General features: G+C 42.5%; 1 protein-coding gene across 2 annotated transcripts; it reads left to right on the forward strand.

Annotated features, from left to right (window-relative positions):
* Positions 1-4,173: 4,173 nt before the first annotated feature.
* ADSL (adenylosuccinate lyase) lies at positions 4,174-20,631 on the forward strand. Of its 2 annotated transcripts, none has more exons than XM_081310000.1 (13): positions 4,174-4,378; positions 7,267-7,470; positions 9,643-9,687; positions 10,618-10,697; positions 12,603-12,774; positions 12,971-13,017; positions 13,697-13,787; positions 14,439-14,508; positions 14,647-14,794; positions 17,260-17,350; positions 18,226-18,315; positions 19,311-19,487; positions 19,778-19,900. In XM_081310000.1, exons 1-13 carry the CDS (start codon positions 4,226-4,228, stop codon positions 19,793-19,795), a joined length of 1,386 nt encoding a protein of 461 aa, XP_081166126.1. In that variant the 5' UTR covers positions 4,174-4,225; the 3' UTR covers positions 19,796-19,900. The 2 variants fall into 2 exon arrangements, with proteins under 2 accessions (XP_081166126.1, XP_081166125.1); XM_081309999.1 differs by lacking the exon at positions 19,778-19,900 and adding an exon at positions 20,370-20,631 and having other exon boundaries at positions 4,175-4,378.
* The last annotated feature ends 2,024 nt before the right edge of the window (positions 20,632-22,655 follow it).

Below are 22,655 nucleotides of genomic sequence, written 5' to 3' on the forward strand. Positions count from 1 at the left end.
GCCTTAGCATAGCTTATTTCTCACATCCAGCAAGTCCAGTTCCCTTTCCCTATTTTTTTTTCCCTAGTGCTAGGCATTTAAGCCAGGCTTTGCACAACTAGGTAAGTGCTCTGCTACTAAGCTATGTCTCCAGCCCTGAGCCACATCCCCAGCCCTATTTTGTATTTTATTTGGATTAGAGACAGGGTCTCACTGAGTTTCTGCCTCACTGTTGCTGAAGCTGGCTTTGAACTCAAGATCCTTCTGTCTCAGCCTCCCAAGCCGCTGGGATTACAGGCATGTGCCACTATGCCTTTTTTTTTTTTTTTTTTTTTTTTGGTGCTGGGGATGAAATTCAGGGGCACTAGACCACTGAGCCACATCCTCGGCTCTATTTTGCATTTTATTTAGAGAGATGGTCTTATTGAGTTGCTTAGGCCCTGCTAAATTGCTGAGGCTGGCTTTCAACTTGTGATCCTCTTGCCTCAGCCTCCCAAGCCACTGGGATTACAGGCATGTGCCACTGCATCTGGCTTCCATTCTTTTTGTTTGTTTGTTTTCAATGTAGATAGACTACATTGATACCCAGAATGATATTTTTCCAAAACAAATCTGTGGCGGTCATCCTTCACTCTAAAGCCTGTTAGTGGCTTCTTGATGCTTAGAATAAAACTTCAAATATCCTTATTTCCAACAAAGTTCTTGTCTGACTTCCATCTACTTCCCTAAATTCACCTCTTGCTTTTACCTTTGTCCTTTGTACTCCAGTCTCATGGTATCCTATTGCCTAGTTCAAGGTGAGACCTTGAACTCACATATACACTTTGGTATATGTATCTTGGAATAAATGGTCCTAATGAGTAACAGGATATTACGTCAAGAATTTGAAGTCAGACCAGGTGTGGATGTGCACACCTTAATCCCATTGATTTTGGAGACTGAGGCAGAAGATAGCAAGTTTGAGCCCAGTCTTGGAAATCTGGCAAGACCTTGTCTCAAAAAATTAAAAGGGCTAGGGATATAGTTCACTGGTAGAGTACCCCTGTGTGAAATCTTCAGTACTTGGGAGATGGGGAAATGACAGCACCTGTTTAAGAACCTAAGCTTTTAAAAGCTGGAAATAAAAATGAATATAGAAGAAAACAACCAAAAGACTTGTTTGTTGAATCAGACCACAACTGAGAGGAAAAACAAAAAAACTAGACTCTGATTGAGAGATGTTGTTCTAGTTAACAGTGACAACCATCCAGCCTTTAAAGATCAAGAATGCTTCGGAGGACCTGCAAACTCAGGAGGTAAGCCCTGCAGTTCTGCAAGAGGTTTCCCAGGGAGGAAAGGTGAGTTAAATCTTGGGGGAAACTCCCACCAGTTCCTTCTCCTGGAGGGAGAGAGAAATAACCAAGAAGGAATAGCTGGGAAGTGAGCAGCATCAGCACCTGTCAAAGCAGGAAGGAAAGAGGTTATCTGAAATGCTAAATATTTCAACCAACTAGGGGGTGTGAATGTGTACAGGAAAACAAGATAAAAGTTATTTGGTGCCTGGCATGGTGGTGCACACCAAAGAGGCTGGGGCAGAAGGATCGTAAGTTAAAGGCCAGTCTCAGCAAATTAGCAAGGCCCTAAGCAATTTAGCAATACTCTGCCTCAAAAAAAAAAAAAAAGGGGGGGGGGTGCTGGGGATGTGGCTTAAGTGGTGGAGTGCTCGCTTAGTATGCGTGAGGCACTGGATTCGATTCTCAGCACCACATAAAAAAAATTAAAAATAAAGATATTTAAAAAAAGAAAAAGAAAAAAATAACACTGGCTGGGGATGTGGCTCAGTAGTAAAGTGCTCCTGGGTTCCATTCCCAGTACAAGAAAGGAAAAGAAAAATGTGGTCAAAAATGATAATGACATAGAGGTGACATTGGGAAGTTTTGCCCCTTTTTCTGTCCATCTCTATTCCAGGCCCTGCATGCCATCCCCAGCCATATTAACACTTTTTTATGCAAATATAAGCAAATAAATATATAAGTTAGGGAACAAGGCCTTTTGATTAGTCTTTTAGAGGAAGTTATTGATGATCACTGAGTATGATTTGGAGGAAGGGGAGAGGGCAGAAGTTTTATTGAAGTGCTAAGGATTAAAGCAGAGAGTAGAATGAATTTGTTGAGCCCCAATTGTCCCAGACAGTGAGTGAGCCAGGGAGCCAGCATCTTTTCTTGCCTTCACACCTAACTGCACTCCTGGGATCATCAGCCACATTTTGCAGGTGAGATGACCAAAGTGCCAAAAGATTTAAGTAACTTGCTCAAATATAGGGTAGTGCAAGTAACAGCAAATATGGGGTAGTGCCAGGAATGGTTGAAGAGGAAACAGCCAGAAAAAAGAGGACTTTACATTAAGGAGATACCAGGGCAAGTTGTAACAGAGCAAGGGCCTGCCACGGAGCCAAAGGGGTCCTCAGTTACTGGTTCTTGTGATCATGCCAGAAAGACGTTAGACACGTCACTCAGAGTAGCAGGCATAATTTTTATTAGAAAAGGTAGAAGGGGAAAGAGGATATTTAAGGGAGAAGTGGATCCTGTCAAGAGAGGAAAGAGATGGCACACCCCTCCTGTCTACAGTTTTATTGGGGGGAGGGGCCCCAGAAAGTTTCCAGACAGTTCCACCCAGGTCAATCTTGACTTGATTGACAGCAAGATTGTGTCAGACTTCCAAATCCCCACTGGGCATGGATGGTAAAGCTCCAAGGCAACTCTGGATCACTTTGGCCCATGCTGACTGGTTCTAATTGTCACATCTCTCCCAGTTCTGGAATCTTGTCTGTGTAAGGGTCATGAAATTTACCAGCTTCCTTGTAACTTGTGTTCTCATTGGTAGACAGCAGCCTTTCAGACCTGCATTTCTCTTGCAGATAACACATTGTTTGCTGAGGAACATAACATATCCTGTGGACTTAAGCCAGTCAGGACAGTGGGTAAATTGCTTTTTTAAAAGAAAGCTCGTGAGGATCAGCACAGTAGGCCCAGTTTATAGAATTATCTCCTTGACCTCATATTCCCACCACTCATGATTATTACCTATTAAAGTGATGATGTTTCTTTTTCTTTTTTTCTCTGTGTTTGTGTGTGTGAATGTTACTGGAGATTGACCCCAGGGGTTCACTGAGCTCTATCTCTAGCCCTTTTTTTTTTATTATTATGTGGTGGCCCAAGTAATCCCAGTGATTTGGGAAGCTGAGGCAGGAGGATCTCAACTTGAAGGCCAGCCTCAGCAGTTTAGCAAGACCCTGTCTCAAAATAAAAATAAAAATAAAATGGTAGAGCACCCCTGGGTTAAATCTCCAGCACTCCACCCCACCCCCACCCCCACAAGTTCCCTCCAGCAAAACTCGTTCTCTGCAGCTCAAAAGGGGAGGCAAAAGAAGACCATGATGGTGAGCCCAAGTAACTGGTAGTCTTCTCTGATGGATGACCAAGGGTTTTTGTTTGTTTGTTTGTTGTTGTTGTTTTGTTTCTTTTTTAGCAGAACCAGGGATAGAACCTGGGGGCACTTTACCACTGAGCTACACCCTCAGCCCTTTAGATTTTTGAGAAAGTGTTCCACTAAATTGTCCAGGCTGGCCTCTAGCCTCAGCTTTGCGAGCTGCTGGAACTGGAAGAGAAAGGTGCTCTAGCCCGGGGGTGGGAGGATGGTGTGACCTGGGCATGGTAAGTGAGCCGCAGGGTCCAAAGAAGGGCGGATCTGGGTTTCAGGTCCTGCCTTGCTTACTGGCTGGGTGACTCTCAGCCGGTCTTTCAGCTTCTTTCACCTCCCTCATGAGGAATCTGGCAGAAATCCATTTTTAATCGCATTTTGGCACAAGGGGCCCACTTGGTACACAATAAATGTCAAAGTTCCCTCGTTCATCTTTGTTGCTGCTCGGAAAGGCGCTTGGTGCCCTGCAAGCAGCAGGAATGAAGTAGGGTGTTCGGAGTATACCAGGCATCGCTGAACTGCTGACTCCACACTCTTAAAAGCAGATCTTAGTGTGCCTTTTTCGGATGGAAAAGTCGTGGTGCAGAGAGGCTCACGGTTCTCTTAAACGAAGAAAAACGCCGGAACCCTACGTGGCCGAAGCCTTGGAATCCTCCAGTGGCCCCAGCACTCAGAATCCCGGGGGGCGGGACCACGCGGAGGAAGTCCCACCCCGGTGAAGGAAGTCACGCCCTCCCGCTTCCGCTCCTGCACGTCTTGACCCCTCTCGTGGTGTCGCTTGTTGGGGATGGCGGCGGGAGGCGACCATGGCGCGCCTGACAGCTACCGCTCACCGCTTGCTTCCCGCTACGCCAGCCCCGAGATGTGCTTCGTGTTTAGCGACAGGTACAAATTCCGGACGTGGCGGCAGCTCTGGCTGTGGCTGGCAGAGGCCGAGCAGGTAAGGGTCCCAGGACTGAGGGCCGGGCGGGCAGAGGTGGCTCCACTCCAGCACGTGCTGGGCGGGGCGCCGCGTGTGGGCTTGGCCAGGGAGCCAGGGCCCGGCTATTTTAGGTCGGGTGTTCACTGTTCTCGGAACTGCGGCCCCAGGTGGACAAGGGCAGGAAGCCTCGGAGCCGCACCTGTTGCCTCCCATCCTTAGTTCTGGGAGTTTGATGCGCAGAAGAGCGATGGGAAATGCAGTGTGTCCTCTCAGGGAATGCTACTGGGCCATTCCTGCTGCAGTCCACCTCTGACTGCGCTCGCTGAAACTCATTGCCTACCATAAAAGACCCTGTAAGCTTAGTAGAGGTGTCTGCTCATTGCACCAGAGAAAAGCCAAACCTGGAGCTCGCCTGGTCTGCAGTAGGCCCCCCAGCTATTAAGAGCGGAGCTGGGATTTGGACCTGGGATAAGTCCCGAGCCTGAACTGAGCGTTTAAGCCATTTCATCTTCCATAGTGCTTGTGAAGTAAACGACAACACTAGAATCTGTGTTTTCTAGGCCACTCTTTCCAGTTCACTGGACTCTGCTTCACCTCTGAGAAGGGAAGATCCGGGTAGGAGTTTATTATATGCGATTTATGGTTTCTTTTATTCAGGCAGCATGTACACCTACTCAAACCGTGCGTTTCAGAAATAAGTTCAGAGGGGCCTTCCCACAAGAGATGAAGGAAACTGAAAGTGATCCAGAGAGCTGTAATGTTTCTTCTCAAGTTTCAGAGTAAAGTGCCACCACAAGCAAGGTTGCAGTATCCTCGCAAAGGGCAAAGTAAAAAACGGAACAGTCTGGTTAGTGCCTAGGACCTTAGAACCTGGAACTCCCCAAACAGGAAACTTTGATCCTAGATTCCCTGCCTAGCCCCCATCACTGTGCTTCAAACATCAAATGATATACTTATGGCAGACATTCATGAGGTGCCTTCTGTGTCCCAATCGCTGCTCCAATTTTGTGTTTTCCATGTAAAAACCCCAAATAAGACTACATTTTGTAGCTCATGAAGCCCCAAAACAACCTTGTAGGGGAAGTATTATTAGCCAGTTCATGTCTGAGGGAATACAGGTATTGAGAGATTTATGAACTATTGGCTCAGATAATAGTAAACAGTAGGACCTTAATCATGAGTTGTGCTTTGGGATATACTGTATATACTCTTCTTGTTGGATATTCCATTCTGTATATGAGATTGATAGCAGTCCTTTTGAGATTGATAGCAGTCCTTGAAACCATTTATTATCTAGTCTACACATTGTCTGAATGCATATAGTTTTTGATCTGGATTATTTGTTAGAGTAACTAAATTAGCAGCATTAGTTACATCATTACTTAAGTGATTGAGAGGAAAAAACACTAAGGAAAAACCACTGGGAAATGAGTGACCAAGAGGAATGCAGAAAATTGCAGTAGAGAAGAAAGTACAAGTTTTGACAAGATACATTGCTTGTCTTTAAATGTCTGCCAAAAAAAAAAAAAAAAAAGTTTGGGAGAGAAAGCACATGTCCATAGTGTGTTTCCCTCCTGTTTTACTTAAAAAGGAACCCTGAGATGTCAAATCTAGTGACGATCTAGGTCTCAGGCAGTTCTGCTACATATGGTCACTGAACTCTTGAAATGTGGCTAAGAACTGAATTTTTTTTTGGTACTTGGGATTGAGCCCAGGGGTGTTCTCCTACTGATTCACATCCCCAGTCCTTTTTCTTTTTTATTTTGAGACAGGATCCCACTAAGTTGCTTAGGGCCTCATTAAATTGCTGAGCCTGGTCTCCAGTTTGTGATCCTCCTGCTTCAGACTCCCAGACTGCTGGGGCTATAGGAATCTGCCACCACACCTGTCAGGCCTTGTAAATTTCAAGTGAGATTTGAATAACTTCATTATTATGAATCCAGGGTTCTGAATGTGGATGATCACTTTTCCTCACTACTACCCTCCCCGGGGTGGGATGGGGGATTTCTTAAATCTATCTTTTTTTTTTTTTTTCCTGCCCCCTGCTTTTTGGGTAGCCTAATTTTTCCAGTGATAGATGAATGTAACATGTAAATGTGTTTATTTTCTCATTGCTATCTCCTGGAATTGCTTTCAGCTGTACTGAATTTGTTCTACATATTTGTTGGTGAAGTTTACAGAATACTTAATTTTGGTTTCTCTGAGTTAATCCATCTAGGTTAAATGTAAATGTACCACACTTACTTATCCTTATTTAAACCTTAAGGATTAAATAATAAATAAAACAGAGCTCTACTTGAGGGCCATATGGTGGTATACTCCTCTATTCCAGCACTAGGATCCTTTGAGCCCAGGAGTTTAATACTAGCCTGGGCAACATAGTGAGATCCTGTCTTTAAAAAAAAAAATCAAAATCGAACCCAGAAAAACAGTTTTCCTCTCACAGAGTATACATATATTCTAGATTGGGAAGACAGTAAGTATGTAAAAAATATCATGTGGTGATAACTGTTATAAATAAACCAGGCCAAAAGATAGAGTGACACAAAGGTGTTTTACAGTAAAGTCAGAGAAGACCTCTGAGTAAATGACAATTGAGCCCAGAGGCTGGCACATAGGAGGCAGTAAGCCAAGAAGAGGTGTAGGGACAGAGGGAACAGTCAAGATCAGGATTGTTTTATATATTGGCATTTAGTTAGGATATAATTTACTTGATTTATTGACAAAGTTCTTTCACACAGTACTCCTTCCCCATTCCCCTCTCCCCCTGTTTACTTTTAGGTTGGTTGCCCCAGATTTTAATTTGAGAATTGGGTGGTAGATTATCACTAGCATTTCTTTTTTCAATGTCACTTCAAGTAATTGTGACACTGAGGTTGTTTGACTTTATTTTACCTCTTCTGCAGACATTGGGTTTGCCTATAACAAATGAACAAATCCAGGAGATGAAATTAAACTTGGACAACATCGACTTTAAGATGGCAGCTGAAGAAGAGAAGCAGTTGCGACATGATGTTATGGCTCATGTACATACATTTGGCCACTGCTGTCCAAAAGCTGCAGGCATTATTCACCTGGGTGCCACCTCCTGCTATGTTGGAGACAACACAGTAAGAGCCCATGTTGTTTATACTTAGGACTTTGTCTTTACAATGCATGTATAAATTTTAATTTTCCAAAGCATTCTTCTTTCTTTTATAAATTTGCTGTGGCTTTAGAAAAGAAAGGACTATAACTGTTAAGTGAAACCCTTAACTAGTAAAGCCATCTTATAATCAAACATGGAAAAGTAAAAGCAAGTATTTTCCTGAGAGTTCACTAGGTACCATGCCCTATTCTGACCACATTATAGGTTTTATTTTATTTATTTATGCTTCACAGCCACCATAAGAGATAGATACTATTATTTCCATTTTTAGACAACTTTTCTCAGTTTTAAAAACTCAGTGAAGTTTACCATTTTAAATGTACAGTGAGTGGTAATAAATGAATGCATTTGCTCGGCTGTCACCATACACTGGTTTCTGAGTACATCTCCCAGGAGTTCTTTCCTGCCAGTTTGCAGTCAGTCCCTATTCCTCCCTCCTATCCCAGAAAACCACTGACCTGCCTTCTGTTTCTGTTTTATTCAGCTTTTTTGCTCCTGTGACTAAAAAACCCTACCAGCACAATTGTAGAGAAAGAAAAGTTTATTTGGAGGCTTAAGGTTTCAGAGGTCTCAGTCCATAGACAGCAAGCTCCATTCCTTGGGGCTCGTGGTGAGGCAGGACATCATGGTGGAAGAGTGTGGCTGAGGGAAGCAGCTCACTTGATGATCAGGAAGCAGAGAGAGATCTCCACTTGCCAAATACAAATAATATATTTCAAAGCCATGCCCCCAGTGCTTTAACACCTCCAGCTACCTTGTCTGCTTTCAATTACCACTCAATTAATCACATCAGGATTAATTAACATTAATTAACATTTATCCTCTAAACCTTCTTGCATTGTCTCACACATGAGCTTTTGGGAGACACCTCACATCCAAACCATAACAGTCTCTATAGTTTTGCCCATTACAGAGATTTTATACAAATGAAATTGTGCCTATAGCAAAGAATAAAAAGGGGGCGTGGCTCAGTGGTAGAGTGCTTGCCTGGCATGTGTGAGGCCCTGGATTTGATCCTCAGCACTTTTTTAAGAGAGAGAATTTTTAATATTAATTTTTTAGTTTTCGGCAGACACAACATCTTTGTATGTGGTGCTGAGGATCAAACCTGGGCCGCACGCATGCCAGGCAAGCGTGCTATCCCTTGAGCCACATTCCCAGCCCCACTAAATAATATTTTTAAGAAATAAATAAAAAGGTCTGGGGACATGGCTCAGTGGTAGAGTACCCCTGGATTTAATCCTTAGAAACACACAAAAAAAAAATGTGGGCTGGGGATGTGGTTCAGTGGTGGAGCATTTGTCTGGCAAGCATGGGCCCTAGGTTTGATTGCCAGCAGCACAAAAAAAAAAGAAAAGAAAGAAAGAAAGAAAGAAAAAGAAATTTGAGGAAGAAGCCAGTAACTTAAATTGCTGTCAATACTTTGACCCTTCCTCATGCTGGAAAGGAACTCACATGTTAAGCAAGTACCCTACTGCTAAGTTACATCCAGCCCACTTACAGGCATCTATGTAATTGGTCAGATAATAGAAAAACAATCTTCTTGGAAAGATTCTTTTTAAAAATGTGCCCATTGTAGGGCCGGAGTGCAGCCTAGTCAAGGCTGGATTTAGTCCCCAGTACCCACAAAACAATACCCAGTGTGTAGCTGGTCTCAGCAGTTATTGTCATGTATAAGCATGTGTTGGAGTTGTCTGAAATACATCTCTAATCTCCCTCAGGAGCAGTTTTAAGTTTTCTAAACCTTGATGTTCTAGTCTGTGCCTTTCCTTGTTAGCAACTGTGGTTAGAAAAAAGGAGGAGAAAAGTAGTAGAATGGGAACATATGGGAGTTTCTGAGAGCCTCAGGCAATCCTCTGAATAGATACAAATACATTGACTTGCACATTTTTTAGTCATTTGTAGATACAACATACATATAAGTGTAAAGCTTCTGCTACAGTGAATCCCGGAAGTCCTACTGTGCATTTGAAACAATAATCTGAAAAGACCCACCTTTGTTAGCATCTTCTGGCATATACAGTGGGTTGCTAAAGGTGATTTAGTTGCTAGCTAAGAAACCCAGCTGTGATGGCCAGAAAGTGTTAGGTAATAATACTGTTTGATAAAGCAACCATTGTATTTTTCTTTGCAGGACTTGATTATTCTTAGAAATGCTTTTGACCTGCTTTTGCCGAAGGTAAGAGATGGGCAGATGTTTCCTGCCAGCTCTCAATTTCCCTCTGACAAGAGATGGGAAATTATATTACAAAACATAATACTAATCTCATCATTTTCTCAGGTGAATGTTCCCATATTGAATGTGTAGAGCTAATTGTCTCTTGAGTTAAAACAATGTAAGTGAATACTTTTTAAAGCATAGGCTTTTAAATGAAGGAAGTAAGGAGAGGCATGTTGCTGGAATATAGGTAAGGATCATGATTTTATTCTGTTTTTCTACAGTTGACAAAATAGTTTGTGACTTTTTAGGTAATCAGTTTGGTTTTTGTCTTATTTTGTTGTTTGGGGGTTTTTTAAGTGTTTGGGATTGAGCCCAGGGCTTGGCACATGCTAGGCATACACTCTACTGCTGAGCTATATCCCTAACTCCTTTTATTTTTTATTTTATTTTGAGATGGGGGTCTCCTAAGTTGCCCAAACTGGCCTGGAATTTATAATCCTCCTGCCTCAGTCTCTTAAGTCACTGGGATCAAAAGTGTGCACTGCCACACCTGGCTTCAACCCAGGTTTTTGTTTGCAGTCCTAGGGATTGAAACCAGGGGCTCTTTACCATTGAACTATAGCCTTGGCCCTTTTTATTTTTTATTTTGAGATAGTCTCACTAAAGCCTAGGCTGACCTTAAATTTACAATTCTCTTGCTTCAGCCTCCTGGGTAGATGGGATTACAGGCATGCACCACTGTACCTGGCTCAACTCAGTTTTTTGATTGCTGATGGTTATGATCACAGATCAGGGCACTTTAGATTATGAAAATGAAAAAGTATGGATGCTAACTTTCATGAGTTGGAGGTCTAATTTTATGTAAAGTCATCTAAAAGTTTAGTTCTTAATTATGTGATGAAGTCATTGTGAATTCACCATTTTTCCACCACGTGGTCTCTTTTGTAGCTTGCCAGAGTGATCTCTCGGCTTGCCGACTTTGCTAAGGAACATGCCAATCTGCCTACCTTAGGTTTTACACATTTCCAGTAAGTGACAAGATTACTTCTTGGGAATTGGATTTCTTATGTGTATATGGATTTCAGTTAAAAGGGAGACTTTGGATTTGCCTATTCTAGACATTTCATATAAGAGGAATCATTTACAATGTGTTACCTTTTGTGACTACCTTCTTTCATTTATTTAGCCAAATTTTTTCAGTTTTCATTCATTTTGTAGCATGTGTCAGAACTTCATTTCTTTTTCTAGCCAAATAACATTGCATTGCATGGATAACCCACATTTTGTTTACCTACTCATCAGTTGATAGGTATTTGGTTTGTTTCTACCTTGAATAATGGTAGAATAATGCTGCTGTGAATAAGTCTATGAAATTAATTTGTTTGTTTATACCAGTAATCTATTAGCAGGAGTTAACAAGAACAAATACCATGAGATTAACTGGGGGGTGCTGTAGCTTGTGAGAAGCCTACTATAGACCTTAATAGTGCTGTGCCTTGATGTCACTAGCTGTCAGTATCCAGAAGTTCCACTTGGGATGGGGTAGGATCTCTATTAGAACTTGGACATATTGCAGCATGATCATATTTTATGTTCAGAAACAAACCATGAGTACATTGATTTAGACTTCAGAAATAAAGCCATTGGTTGTTATGTTAGAGTCCTTTCTCCATAGCATGCTTGCCCTCACAAGGCTACCAATCCAAGGTAGCCTTCTCCAGTGTCATTCTCTCTCTAGGGGTGAGGGGGTCTGGGGTGGATACTGAGGATTAAGCTCAGAGGTGCTGTATCACTAAGCTGCATCCTTTTTTATTTTTATTTATTTATTTTTTAAATATTTTTTTAGTTGTAGATGGACACATTATCCTTATTTTATTTATTTATTTTTATGTGATGCTGAGGATTGAACCCAGTACCTCACACATGCTAGGCAAGCGTTCTACCACTGAGCCACAACTCCAGCCCCATTCTTTTTTATTTTGAGACAGGTCTCAAAAGGCTGGCCTTAAACTTGGTGATTCTGCTCAGTCTCCTAAGTAGCTGGGATTTCAGGCATGCTGCCTGACTTTATTCTGCTAATTTGTTCCTCCCTGTACCTGCCTGGAATGGCCTCAAGCTTCCACTGGCAACTTAGTCTACAGGGATGTCCCCTACTACTTTGGTGAAATGTTTCCCTTAGTGTTACATAGCTCTGCATTTCACTTCCCCCAAGGTATAGAGTAGATGGGTCCTGCTGCCTGGTCCCAGCTTCCCTCCTTGATATTCACAGTGACTCCCTGGAAACAAAATGACTCTCTGCAAGTTGAAGTTCTTGTAAAGGGACTAGTTTCTTTCCCTACCAAGCAAGAGGAATTTTTTTTCCTTGTTATTTTGGGAAACTTTTTGTGTTGCAGACTAGAACTCCAGAGTCCATTGTTTGCCCTGGCTCTGTCAGCTGGAAGGGAACTGCCCAGATTCAGTTCCTTAGGAAAGAGCCACTTGGAAATTCTCTGGGCTTCTTTGAATTTGTACACTAATAGCAATATAACTGGAGGCCCTCGGGAGCCTTCAGGATCCTCCTTAATTATTATTTGCTCGGACTTTTAGCTCTAGTTTTGTCTTCACTGGTTTTGTCAACTCTTAACTTTTTGTCAACCAGCTTCCAAGAGGTAATGGCTGCTGGGCATGTTTGGGCACACCTGTAATCTCAAATAGCTTGGAGTCTGAACAATGAGATTTCCAAGTTTGAGGCCAGCCTCAGCAACTTAGTGAGACCCTGTCTCAAAATAAAAAAGAAAAAGGGCTGGCAATGTGGCTCAGTGGTAAAGCATCCCTGGGTTCAATCCCCACTACCAAATAAAAGAGATAATGGCTCATTAGAAGAAGAAATGAAGCCTTTGTCAAGGTAGACCTTGGTGTGAGACCTTCATGTGTTCTCTTTGGGTTGTTTTCAGGCCTGCCCAACTGACCACAGTTGGAAAACGTTGCTGTCTTTGGATTCAAGATCTTTGCATGGATCTCCAGAATTTGAAGCGGGTCCGTGATGACCTGCGCTTCCGTGGAGTGAAGGGCACCACTGGCACTCAGGCTAGCTTCTTGCAGCTCTTCGAGGGAGATCACCAAAAGGTATTCTGAAAGTGACCTGGGAAATGCATAAACTTGTTAGTGACAGCCCAAGAAATAAGGCTGGCCTCCAGAATGGATGGAGATTGATCCCGGAATAGTCTGTAAGGAAGTCCAAAGGCCAAGGCAGGATGGATTGTTGATGTACACTCACACTGGACTCCTGGGTTTCTATTGGGATGTGTCTTTTCTCTCCAAGGTGGAGCAGCTGGACAAGATGGTGACAGAAAAGGCAGGGTTTAAGAGGTAGGTATGTGGGGAAAGTGTCGGCCTCTCAGATAAGTTGATAACAGGCCTGTATTCATTTTACTAATAATTTGATAGTTACTTTTCTGGCCTTTTTTCTCTTAGTTCTACCCATTTTCTTCAATCTCTGACCTGGGTTTTATTTTCTTATGACCTGAATTATTTTTTAATGTTTTTCTTTGCAGTATAGAGAAGTAAACTTAAGGCCACATTCATGCTACGCATGTGCTCTGCTGAGTTATACCTGCTGTCCTGGATTCTCTTTTCTTTCAATTTGCAAGAAAAAAGGAAACTATTTATTTCTGAATTCTTCAGAATAGCCTTCTCTTCTTTGTTTCTTTCTTGGGGACTTCAGTGGGTTAGTCTAAACCTGACCATTTCAACTGAGGTCTAGTAGGCTCCATGGCTGCTTCTGCCAGACATTTCCTTCAAGCTTTGGCAGAATATGGGCACACTAGGTCACATTCTTCATTGGGTAAGGACAGCTTCCTGAGGACTAGTAAAAAGGGTGAAACAACAGTTTGTTCAGGAGCAGTTTACTGGTTTACTGGTCAGGTCCTCTGGGTTCAGTGGGACTGAGCACACTACGTGGTATCTCCATGTTGCCTAGTATCTGCTTTTGTTTGTTGAAGAGTCATGTTTTGAGGTTATAACAAATCTGTTTTCTATTTATATCTAGGGCTTTTATCATCACAGGGCAGACATACACACGAAAAGTAGACATTGAGGTGTTGTCTGTGCTGGCTAGCTTGGGAGCATCAGTGCACAAGGTAAGATTTACCATGAAATGGGAGCTTTGGACACCACAGCAGACTGAATCAACTTCAGACTTTCACCCAATCCTGCCTCTCAATCATACTTCAATTTTAATAATTTGGGACCTGTAAACGGAGCCCTTATATTAAGGGGTGTCAAAGGGAAAGAGTAGTGTCAGCATTCTCTTTAGAGTTACTTCAGTACTGGACATGGTGGCATATGCCTGAAATCTACTCAGGAGGATTGCAAATTCAAGACTAGCCTTAGTAACTTATTAAGACCTAATATCAAAAAATAAAAAGGGCCAGGAATGTAGCTCAATGGTAGGGAATCCCTGGGCTCAGTACCATAAAAAATAAAAAGCACTTATTGCAAGGATTGTAAAATGTCCATCTCTTTGAGGTTTGTGTTAAGATTAATCTTGCCATTGCCATTCCAAGATGTCTTAAGTAGTGCTTCACAACAGCATTCCCTGCTCCTTTAACTTGTCATTCCAACAAGCCTGAGTGAGATGCTCCCAGGAGCTGTTGGGTAGGGCGTGGCGTTCAGTTCAGCATTGGCACACATAAAGAGCTCACCTTCTCTCCAGACTCATCCCACCTCCTACCTTACTGTCCTGTGTACCGAACGTGTGAAATGATGCCTGTTCCTCTGCTTTCCTCCAGATTTGCACTGATATACGCCTCCTGGCAAATCTCAAGGAGATGGAGGAGCCGTTTGAAAAACAGCAGATTGGTGAGTGTTAGGTAGAGACCTGGGAGCATCACAGCTGCTGCAGAGGCATATGAACATGTGCTAAGAGCTCACCCAGAGGCAGGCACCCTGTCCTCTGAAGTCTTTCTGCCTTTGCATCTTGTTGTCTTACATGGACAGGCTCGAGTGCGATGCCATACAAGAGGAACCCCATGCGCTCAGAACGTTGCTGCAGCCTTGCCCGTCACCTGATGACCCTTCTCATGGATCCACTGCAGACAGCTTCTGTGCAGTGGTTTGAACGCACACTGGATGATAGTGCCAACCGGTCAGTGATGGGGATGTTATAGTGTGTTGTGAATAGGACAAAAGAATGGGCCTGGAAGCAAAAGGATAAATATTTGAGTTTGGCATGGTGGCACATCTATTATCCAAGCTACTCAGGAGGCTCAGGCAGGATGATCACAAGTTTAAGGCCAGGCTGGGCAATTTAGGGAGACCTATCTCATTATCAGTTAGACTTGGGATGTAGCTCAGTGGTAGAACACTTGCCTAGCATGTATGAAACTCTGGGCTAAATCTGCATTACTAAAAAATAAACTAAAAAGGACATATTTGAGCACCTCTGAAATCTCGTAGCGAGGGCTAGGGTGTGGCTTAGAGATAAAGTATTTGCCTAGCATGCACAAGGCTCAGTCCATCTGCAGGACTGCAGTGAAGAAAAAAAACAAAGAACAATGTGAGCTGGGTATGGTGGTGGATGCCTATAGTCCTGGCTACTCAGGAGGCTGAGGATTGCTTAGGAATTTGAGGCCAGCCTGGACAACAGGTAGACACCCTATCTCAAAGCCAAAAATAATGTGGTGTTAATGATTTAATGTATACAGGGTACTTTTGGAGGAAAGAGGAGGGAATAGTGTTGGCAGAACAAGGAAAAGTTTCAGACTTTTCTTTGGGGGCGGGGGTGGTGGAGACACTAGTGATTGAACTTGGGCGTTTTACCACTGAGCCCCATCTGAACCCCCAAATCCCCCCTTCTTTTTTTTTTTTTTTTTTAAGAGACGGTCTCACTAAGTTGCTGAGGCTGGCCTCAAACTTGTGATCCTCCTGCCTTAGCCTCTTGGCTCACTACGATTATAGTTGTGCACTTCTGCACCTGGCTGGCTTCAAACATTTAAGACAAGATAAGAATCATGTTTAAAGGCTAAAGGCAGGAGAAAGAACACCTTAAGTTACTAATAACTGGGTAGCACTGAGGATTGAAGTCAAATGTGGTAGGATGCAGGACAGGATTACAGGCAGTAGCCAGTTTATGGAGGGCCTCATAGGCTCTGTAACTCTGTGAACTAATAGCAGATAATGGTTAATGAGTATTAGAATCTAAAATCATAACAACATTTTTATTAGTCATATGATGGGTCAGAAGGAGTTTATAAATACCTATAAGGTACCAATATGAACATGGTTTTCTCGTACGCATTCAAAGCAGATTCACACAGTACTCTTGTTTGCATAATATTGGGATTTCTTGAGTGGAAAAGAATGTTGTAGTTAAAACTAGCTCATGTGAACTCCCTTCAGAAGTTAGCCTTTAATAAAGTTGTCCTTTGCAATCTGAGGGGATTATTTTCAGGGCCCTTCATAGAAACCCCAAATTTTCAGAAGCTCCAGTCCCTCATATAACATGGGGTAGTATTTGCATGGAACCTATACAGATACTTTAAATCATCTCTAGATTGCTTATAATACCTAATATAGTATAAGTGCTATGTAAGTATTTGTTATACTGCATTATTTAGGGATTAATATCAAGAAAAAATATGTGTGTTCATACTGATGCCTTTTTTTCTTTTTTGAATATTTTCCATCCAAAGTTGGCTGAATCCATGGGTGCTGCATGCTTGGTTACAGAGGTCAACTGTAATTTTTAGCAGGTGGTGACCTAATCTGATTTGCCTGCTAAGACACCTTGGCACAAATTGTAGAATCAGTCAGATCCTGTCAGAACAAGTTAGAAGGCTGCTTTAAAATTCCAAGCTCACGTTGGCACAGTGGCTATGTAAATGGAAAGAAAGGAGGTGGCAGAGTCAGGCAGCTGGGTGCAGTGGCACATTCCTGTAGTCCCACATGCTTAGGAGGCTGAGGGAGGATCATTGGACCTCACAAAGAATTCGAGCCAAGCATGGTTGTACACAGCTGAAATCCCAGCAGCTTAGGAGGCTGAGCCAGGAGGATCTCAAATTTGAGGCCTGTCTCACCAACTAGCAAGATTCTTAGTACCTAGTGAGACCCTGTCTTGAAACTAAAATAAAAAGGACTGGGGTTATGGTTCAGTGTTAAGAGTGTTCCAGGGTTCAATCTCCAGTATCCGGGTCCCCCCCGCCCCGCCCGCAAAAAGGCAGAGTGATTAGCCTTGGTGTTTGACTGGGGTTAATATAAAGAACTTGATGATTGGGATGACAGTGGCATTTACTGCAGGAGGAGCTCCAAGGGAGACAGCAGGTTTGCAGTAGGGAGGGGGCAATGAGGAGGAAGCTGAAGCTGGGGTTTGAGGTACCTGTGGGTCAGCCAGGGGAATCTCTCAGATAAGGTCTGGCACTGGGGTGAGTGATCTGGACTAGATGTGGTAGTTTTGAGGGTCATGAGGACATGGGGTGGGGGAAGTCACAGACTGATGAAGAAAACTGCTTGAACAGTACATACAGCATGAAAAGCCAGTGGGCACCTCTTTGGGACATGCCCAAGATATTGAATTTGTTTGTAGGGATAACTGAATGGCTGTTTGTTTTGTAGACGAATCTGTTTGGCTGAGGCATTTCTTACGGCAGATACTATATTGAACACATTACAAAACATTTCTGAAGGACTGGTGGTGTACCCCAAAGTAAGATGCCTGGAAAAGTAAAGTATTGGGAGGGGGGGTGGAATGTGGGAAGGAGAGTTCTCTGGAGTGTGTGTTTGGGGTGAGTGTTGTATTCTCCTCCATAGGGTGTCTCTCTTACCTGGAGCTGTTTTTTTGTTGTTGTTGTTTTGTTTTGTTTTTTGTACTAGGGATTGAACCTGGGGGCATTTAACCCCTGAGCCATATCCTCAGCCTGTTTTACTTTTGATTTTGAGCCAGGGTCTCACTGAGTTGCCTAGGGCCTCACTAAGTTGCTTCTGAGGCTAGCTTTCAATTCGTGGTCCTCTTGCCTTATCCTCCAGAGCCTCTGGGATTACGGGTATGCACCATTGCACCTGGCTTACATTTCAATCTTATACTCAAGTTCTTAGAGTGGAGCACTGAATTAACAAGTTTGAGGTTTTAGGAGCTGTTCCTATGAAGCAGCTTCTGAAAATTAAGTTTACTTTGATTTTTAAAATCAAAGTAACTGGGTGTAGTGGTGCATGCCTGTAATTCCAGTTGCTCAGGAGGCTGAGGCAGGAGAATTATCAAGTTCCAGTCCAGCCTGGGCAATTTAGTGAGACACTGTCTCAAAAATAAAAGGGCTGGGGTTGTAGTTCAGTAGTAGATGATTTCTGGGTTCAGTCCCCAGTACTGAAATCAGTCGATCTCTGGATTTGGTGGGGGTGGAAGGGAGTTTAAAAAAAAAAAAGTAAACAATACAGTTCAGAATAAAATAACTCATTTCTCTCCATCTGTAACTAATGGTAGTCCATGTCCCTGCTTTGTATTTTACTTGATGAAGTTGGTATCTTTCTATGTATATACCTTCTTGAGGTGTCTGTCTTGCTCATTCACCTTTTCTTTTCTTCTAGGTCATTGAACGGCGCATTAGGCAGGAACTGCCTTTCATGGCTACAGAGAACATCATCATGGCCATGGTCAAAGCTGGGGGTAGCCGCCAGGTGTGCAGCCCCTCATGCTCTTGGAAAAATTGAGAGTTTTGCTGTCTTCCCCTAGAAAAACTGTTGAAGGAAGGCTTTTCTTTCATGACCTTCTGTCATAGTATTGGCATAGAACAGTGACTATATTCATTCATTTGTTCATTAGTCCTTCCTTCCTTCCTTTCTATTTTTTTTTTGGTATTGGGAATTGAACCCACGGACACATTATCACTGAGCTACATCTCCAGCCCTTTTTATTTTTTTTATTTTTAGACAGGATGTAAGTTGATTTAGAACTTACTAAGTTGCTGGGGCTGGACTTGAACCTATGCTCCTCCTGCCTCAGCCTCCCAAGTCATTGGGGTTATAGGAGTGTACCATCCATCGTTCCTGGCACAGTGACTATATTCTGCCATCTTTGGAAAGAGATTGTGTTACACTCAGTTTATTAAAAAATGAATGTGGCTCAGTGGTACAGTGCTTGCCTAGCATATGTGAGGTCCTGGGTTCAATCCCCAGAAGCACCAAAAAAAAAAAAATCACTTGCCTGGTATGGTGGTACATTCCTATAATCCCAGTGGCTCAGGAGGCTGAGGTAGGAGGATTGCAAGTTCAAGGCCAGCCTCAGCAACTTAACAAGATATATCTCAAAAAATTTAGAAAGGCTGGGGATATAGCTCAGCTGTAAACACCCGTAAGTTCAGTCCACAGTACCAAAAAAAAAAAAGTGTGTGTCTGTCTCATTTGTAGAAAAAGATCGACCTTAGTGAAGGAATTAGGTCTGAGTTTCCGTAGGAAGTGAGCAGGAAGCAAGAGCAAAAAGTTCATGAGGGTTTTGAGAAGAGGATCATCCGTCTCAAGATCTTCCTAAGATGTGGTCAGAGTTGAGATATGTACAGACTGAGGGCACCATCTCCGCCTGGAGCAGTTTTGTAGTGAAGTGTCTAATGACTTTTCAAGTGTGTTCAAACACAGTTATTAGTGAACTAACACTCCCACTTTTTTTTTCCCATTAGGATTGCCATGAGAAAATTAGAGTGCTTTCCCAGCAAGCAGCTGCTGTTGTTAAGCAGGAAGGAGATGACAATGACCTCATAGAACGAATCCAGTCTGATGCCTACTTCAGTCCCATTCATTCCCAGTTGCAGCATTTACTGGATCCTTCTTCTTTCATTGGTCGTGCCCCCCAGCAGGTAAGCATCCATCAGAAGGCTGAGGAGTCTTCCCCTCTTTACCCTGTTGAATTGAAGAACAGAGGTTACTCTTGTTGGTGCTTTTTTAACTAGGAGGCTAGTTAGAAATCAGAATACGTTTGTGGCAAAAGCTGTTTAAAAGATTTGGCTGTTTTGAGTTGCCTTAAGTATCTCCCCCCTCTGGATTTCTTGGTATTCTTTTCATCTCACAGCGGTATTGTAAGGGTTGAAATGCGTAGTGCTTAGTGTAAGGTAAGTACTTAATAAAATGTTATGTCATTTTCTCTTAGCCTTTGGGAAAAGACTAGTCTTATCTGTAGTAGACACAGACAAGTGGGTGAAGAGGAGGTTCATCACTTGGCAGCTGGTCAAGTGGGGCAGGGGAGGAGGAGGAACCAAGAATACCCTCATGGCAGCTGGGTGGAAATGGTGAGACCATCTGACGGAACATAGGTTGCGCTGGGCTGTGGGAAGGTGGTCTATGTGGGCATTGTGGATTGAATTGCCTCTGGCTAGGGAGAGGTTTTTTTTGGGGGGAGGGGTGGATACTGGGGATTGAACTCAGGGGCACTGGACTACTGAGCCACATCCCCAGCCCTATTTTGTATTTTATTTAGAGACAAGGTCTCATTGACCCTAGTGCCTCACCATTGCTGAGGCCGGCTTTGAACTCGAGATCCTCCTGTCTCAGCCTCCCAAGCTGCTGGAGTTAACAGGCATGTGCCACTGTGTCCAGCTAGGGAGAGATTTTTGATAGGCATTTGAGAAAAACAGATGCTCAGTGTTGGAATAAAGCCTTATTAAATTAGATCTTAGTGATATCAACTGATGCTAATATTTCCTGAACATTTTATTTTGTATTTTTGCTTTCCTCTTTGGCAGGTACAGAGATTCTTAGAAGAGGAGGTATATCCCCTGTTAAAACCTTATGAAAGTGTGATGAAGGTGAAAGCAGAATTATGTTTGTAGAGTTGGAAGAGAATTAAATGAAAAATCATTGCTGGTTTGTTAACTTTATTGCTGACACATGAAAGTAATGTTACTGTAGTGCCTTGTTTTACAACAAGAATTGTTACCTTAAATTGATATAGTCCTTTTTCCTTTCTAAGGTTTAACACTGCAAAACAAAGTGAACTGTACTTAACTCTGTGTTTTGTTTTGTTTTTTTCCTGCTGTTGTGGTTGTACTGGGATTGAACCCAGGGCTTTCTGCCACCGAGCTACATTCCCTGGCCTTTTTTTTTTTTTTTTCAAACCAGGTGTCACTAAGTTGCTGAGTCTGGCCTCAAACTTTTGACTTTCCGGCCTCTGCCTCCTGAGTTGCTGGGATTACAGGTGCGCTAAGGTCCCTGGCTGAAAAAAACCTGTTGTTTAGAAGATTTACATATGACCCAGAATTAGGAGAATAACTAAGATTTCATCTAACAAGGATAAATTTAAATCAGCTTTTAACTCAATATTAGCCAGAACTGAGAAAACAGTTCCTGATCTAAGGGTAACCCAGAGCACCAACATCCAAAGAAGATTTTGTTGTAAAGTAACTCATCCCCAGCAAGATGTGTTCTTATCAAATGTAGTCAACTGGACACAAATTTAACTAGTTAAATTTAGTTAGTTCTTTTTTTTTTTTTTTTTTTTTTTTTTTTTTTTTTTTTTTTTTTAAGAGAGTGAGAGAGAAAGAGAATTTTTAATATTTATTTTTTTTTAGTTATCTGCAGACACAACATCTTTGTTTTGTATGTGGTGCTGAGGATCGAACCCAGGCCACACGCATGCCAGGCGAGCGCGTTACCGCTTGAGCCACATCCCCAGCCCCCCTAGTTAGTTCTAAATGTAATTAGAAATCAAAACTAAGCTTGGTTTCTCCGCTCTGAATTATGGTATGACATCTTTACCTCATGAGTGCTATGTATAGGGAAATTCTTAAGAGGCCTGTCTTCTATTCTAGACAGGAAAAAACACATCAACAATACTAATATTGCATGGAGGAGGAGTGGCTTGATTATCTTTTGTCATAAGAGTTAAAACCAAGATCAGCAGCTGGGGTTGTGGCTCAGTGGTAGAGTGCTCACCTACAACGTGTAAGGCCCTGGGTTCGATCCTCAGTACCACATAAAAATAAATAAAGGTATTGTGTTCAATTACAATTAAAATATGTGTATATATTTTTTTTAAAGCCCAATGAGATCAGATCGGTATTTTTCTTTTTCATTTTTTTTTTCTTTCCTTTTTGTAACCAGGGATTGAACCCAGGAATACTTAAGCATACATCCACAGCAACTTTTTTCTCTTTGAGACAGGGTCTCACTAAATTGCTTAGGGCCTCTCTAAGTTAATTAGTTGGCTTTGAACTTGTGATCCTCCTTCCTCGCCTCTCAAGCTGCTGGGATTTCAGGTGTGTTCCACTGTGCCTGGCTGAGTACCCATTATTAAAAGTCTGAGACAGGTTTGGATCCAGACATTGGAATGGTTAAGAGTGAGACTTCCCCTCCTTGTCAGCTCAGGCAGAAGCTGAAAGCTACCTAATTGTTGGGAATGTTGTGAGGGAGGAAAGAAAGTTTCCTCATAGAAAACAAGGAAACAGATAACAACCTTGTTCTGCAATTCTGGTAAGCTTCTAATCTGCAGTAACTGGGGGTTTGGCATATTTTTCTTGCTGGGTAATTTCAACAGGTGGCTTTGTTTGTGTTTCTTTCCTCTTCTATTCCCCTCCCTCCTCACCAGTGCCAATGAAACCCTGGGGCCTCACATGCTAGGATGCTAGGCAGGTTCTCTACCACTGAGCTATATCCCCATCTTTTTAAAATTTTGAGACAGGGTCTCCCTAAGTCACCCAAGCTGGCTTTAAATTTGATGATCCTCCTGTCTTAGCCTTCAAAGCAGTTGGGCTTAGAGGTAAGCACTACTGTGCCTGGCCTGTTCCTTTTATATTTAATACACTTGTAATTATACTCTTAAGTATAATAGTATAACCTTATTTTCCCATGTAACATTTTAGAGGTATTTGGGTGAGCTACAGATTGGCTGAAAGAGAGAACACTTGTCTCTTGTTTAAGGTTTTAATTTAAATTCACAGCCAATGTGAGCAAACTTTAGGGTCATCTGGACACCAAGATCTAAATGGATCTTGGGCCAGCCAGCTTTTGGTTCGACTGTGGACACCTGGGCA

Source organism: Spermophilus citellus (genome assembly GCF_964194105.1).
Source record: "Spermophilus citellus genome assembly, chromosome: 10".
In the NCBI taxonomy this organism is placed as follows: domain Eukaryota; kingdom Metazoa; phylum Chordata; class Mammalia; order Rodentia; family Sciuridae; genus Spermophilus; species Spermophilus citellus.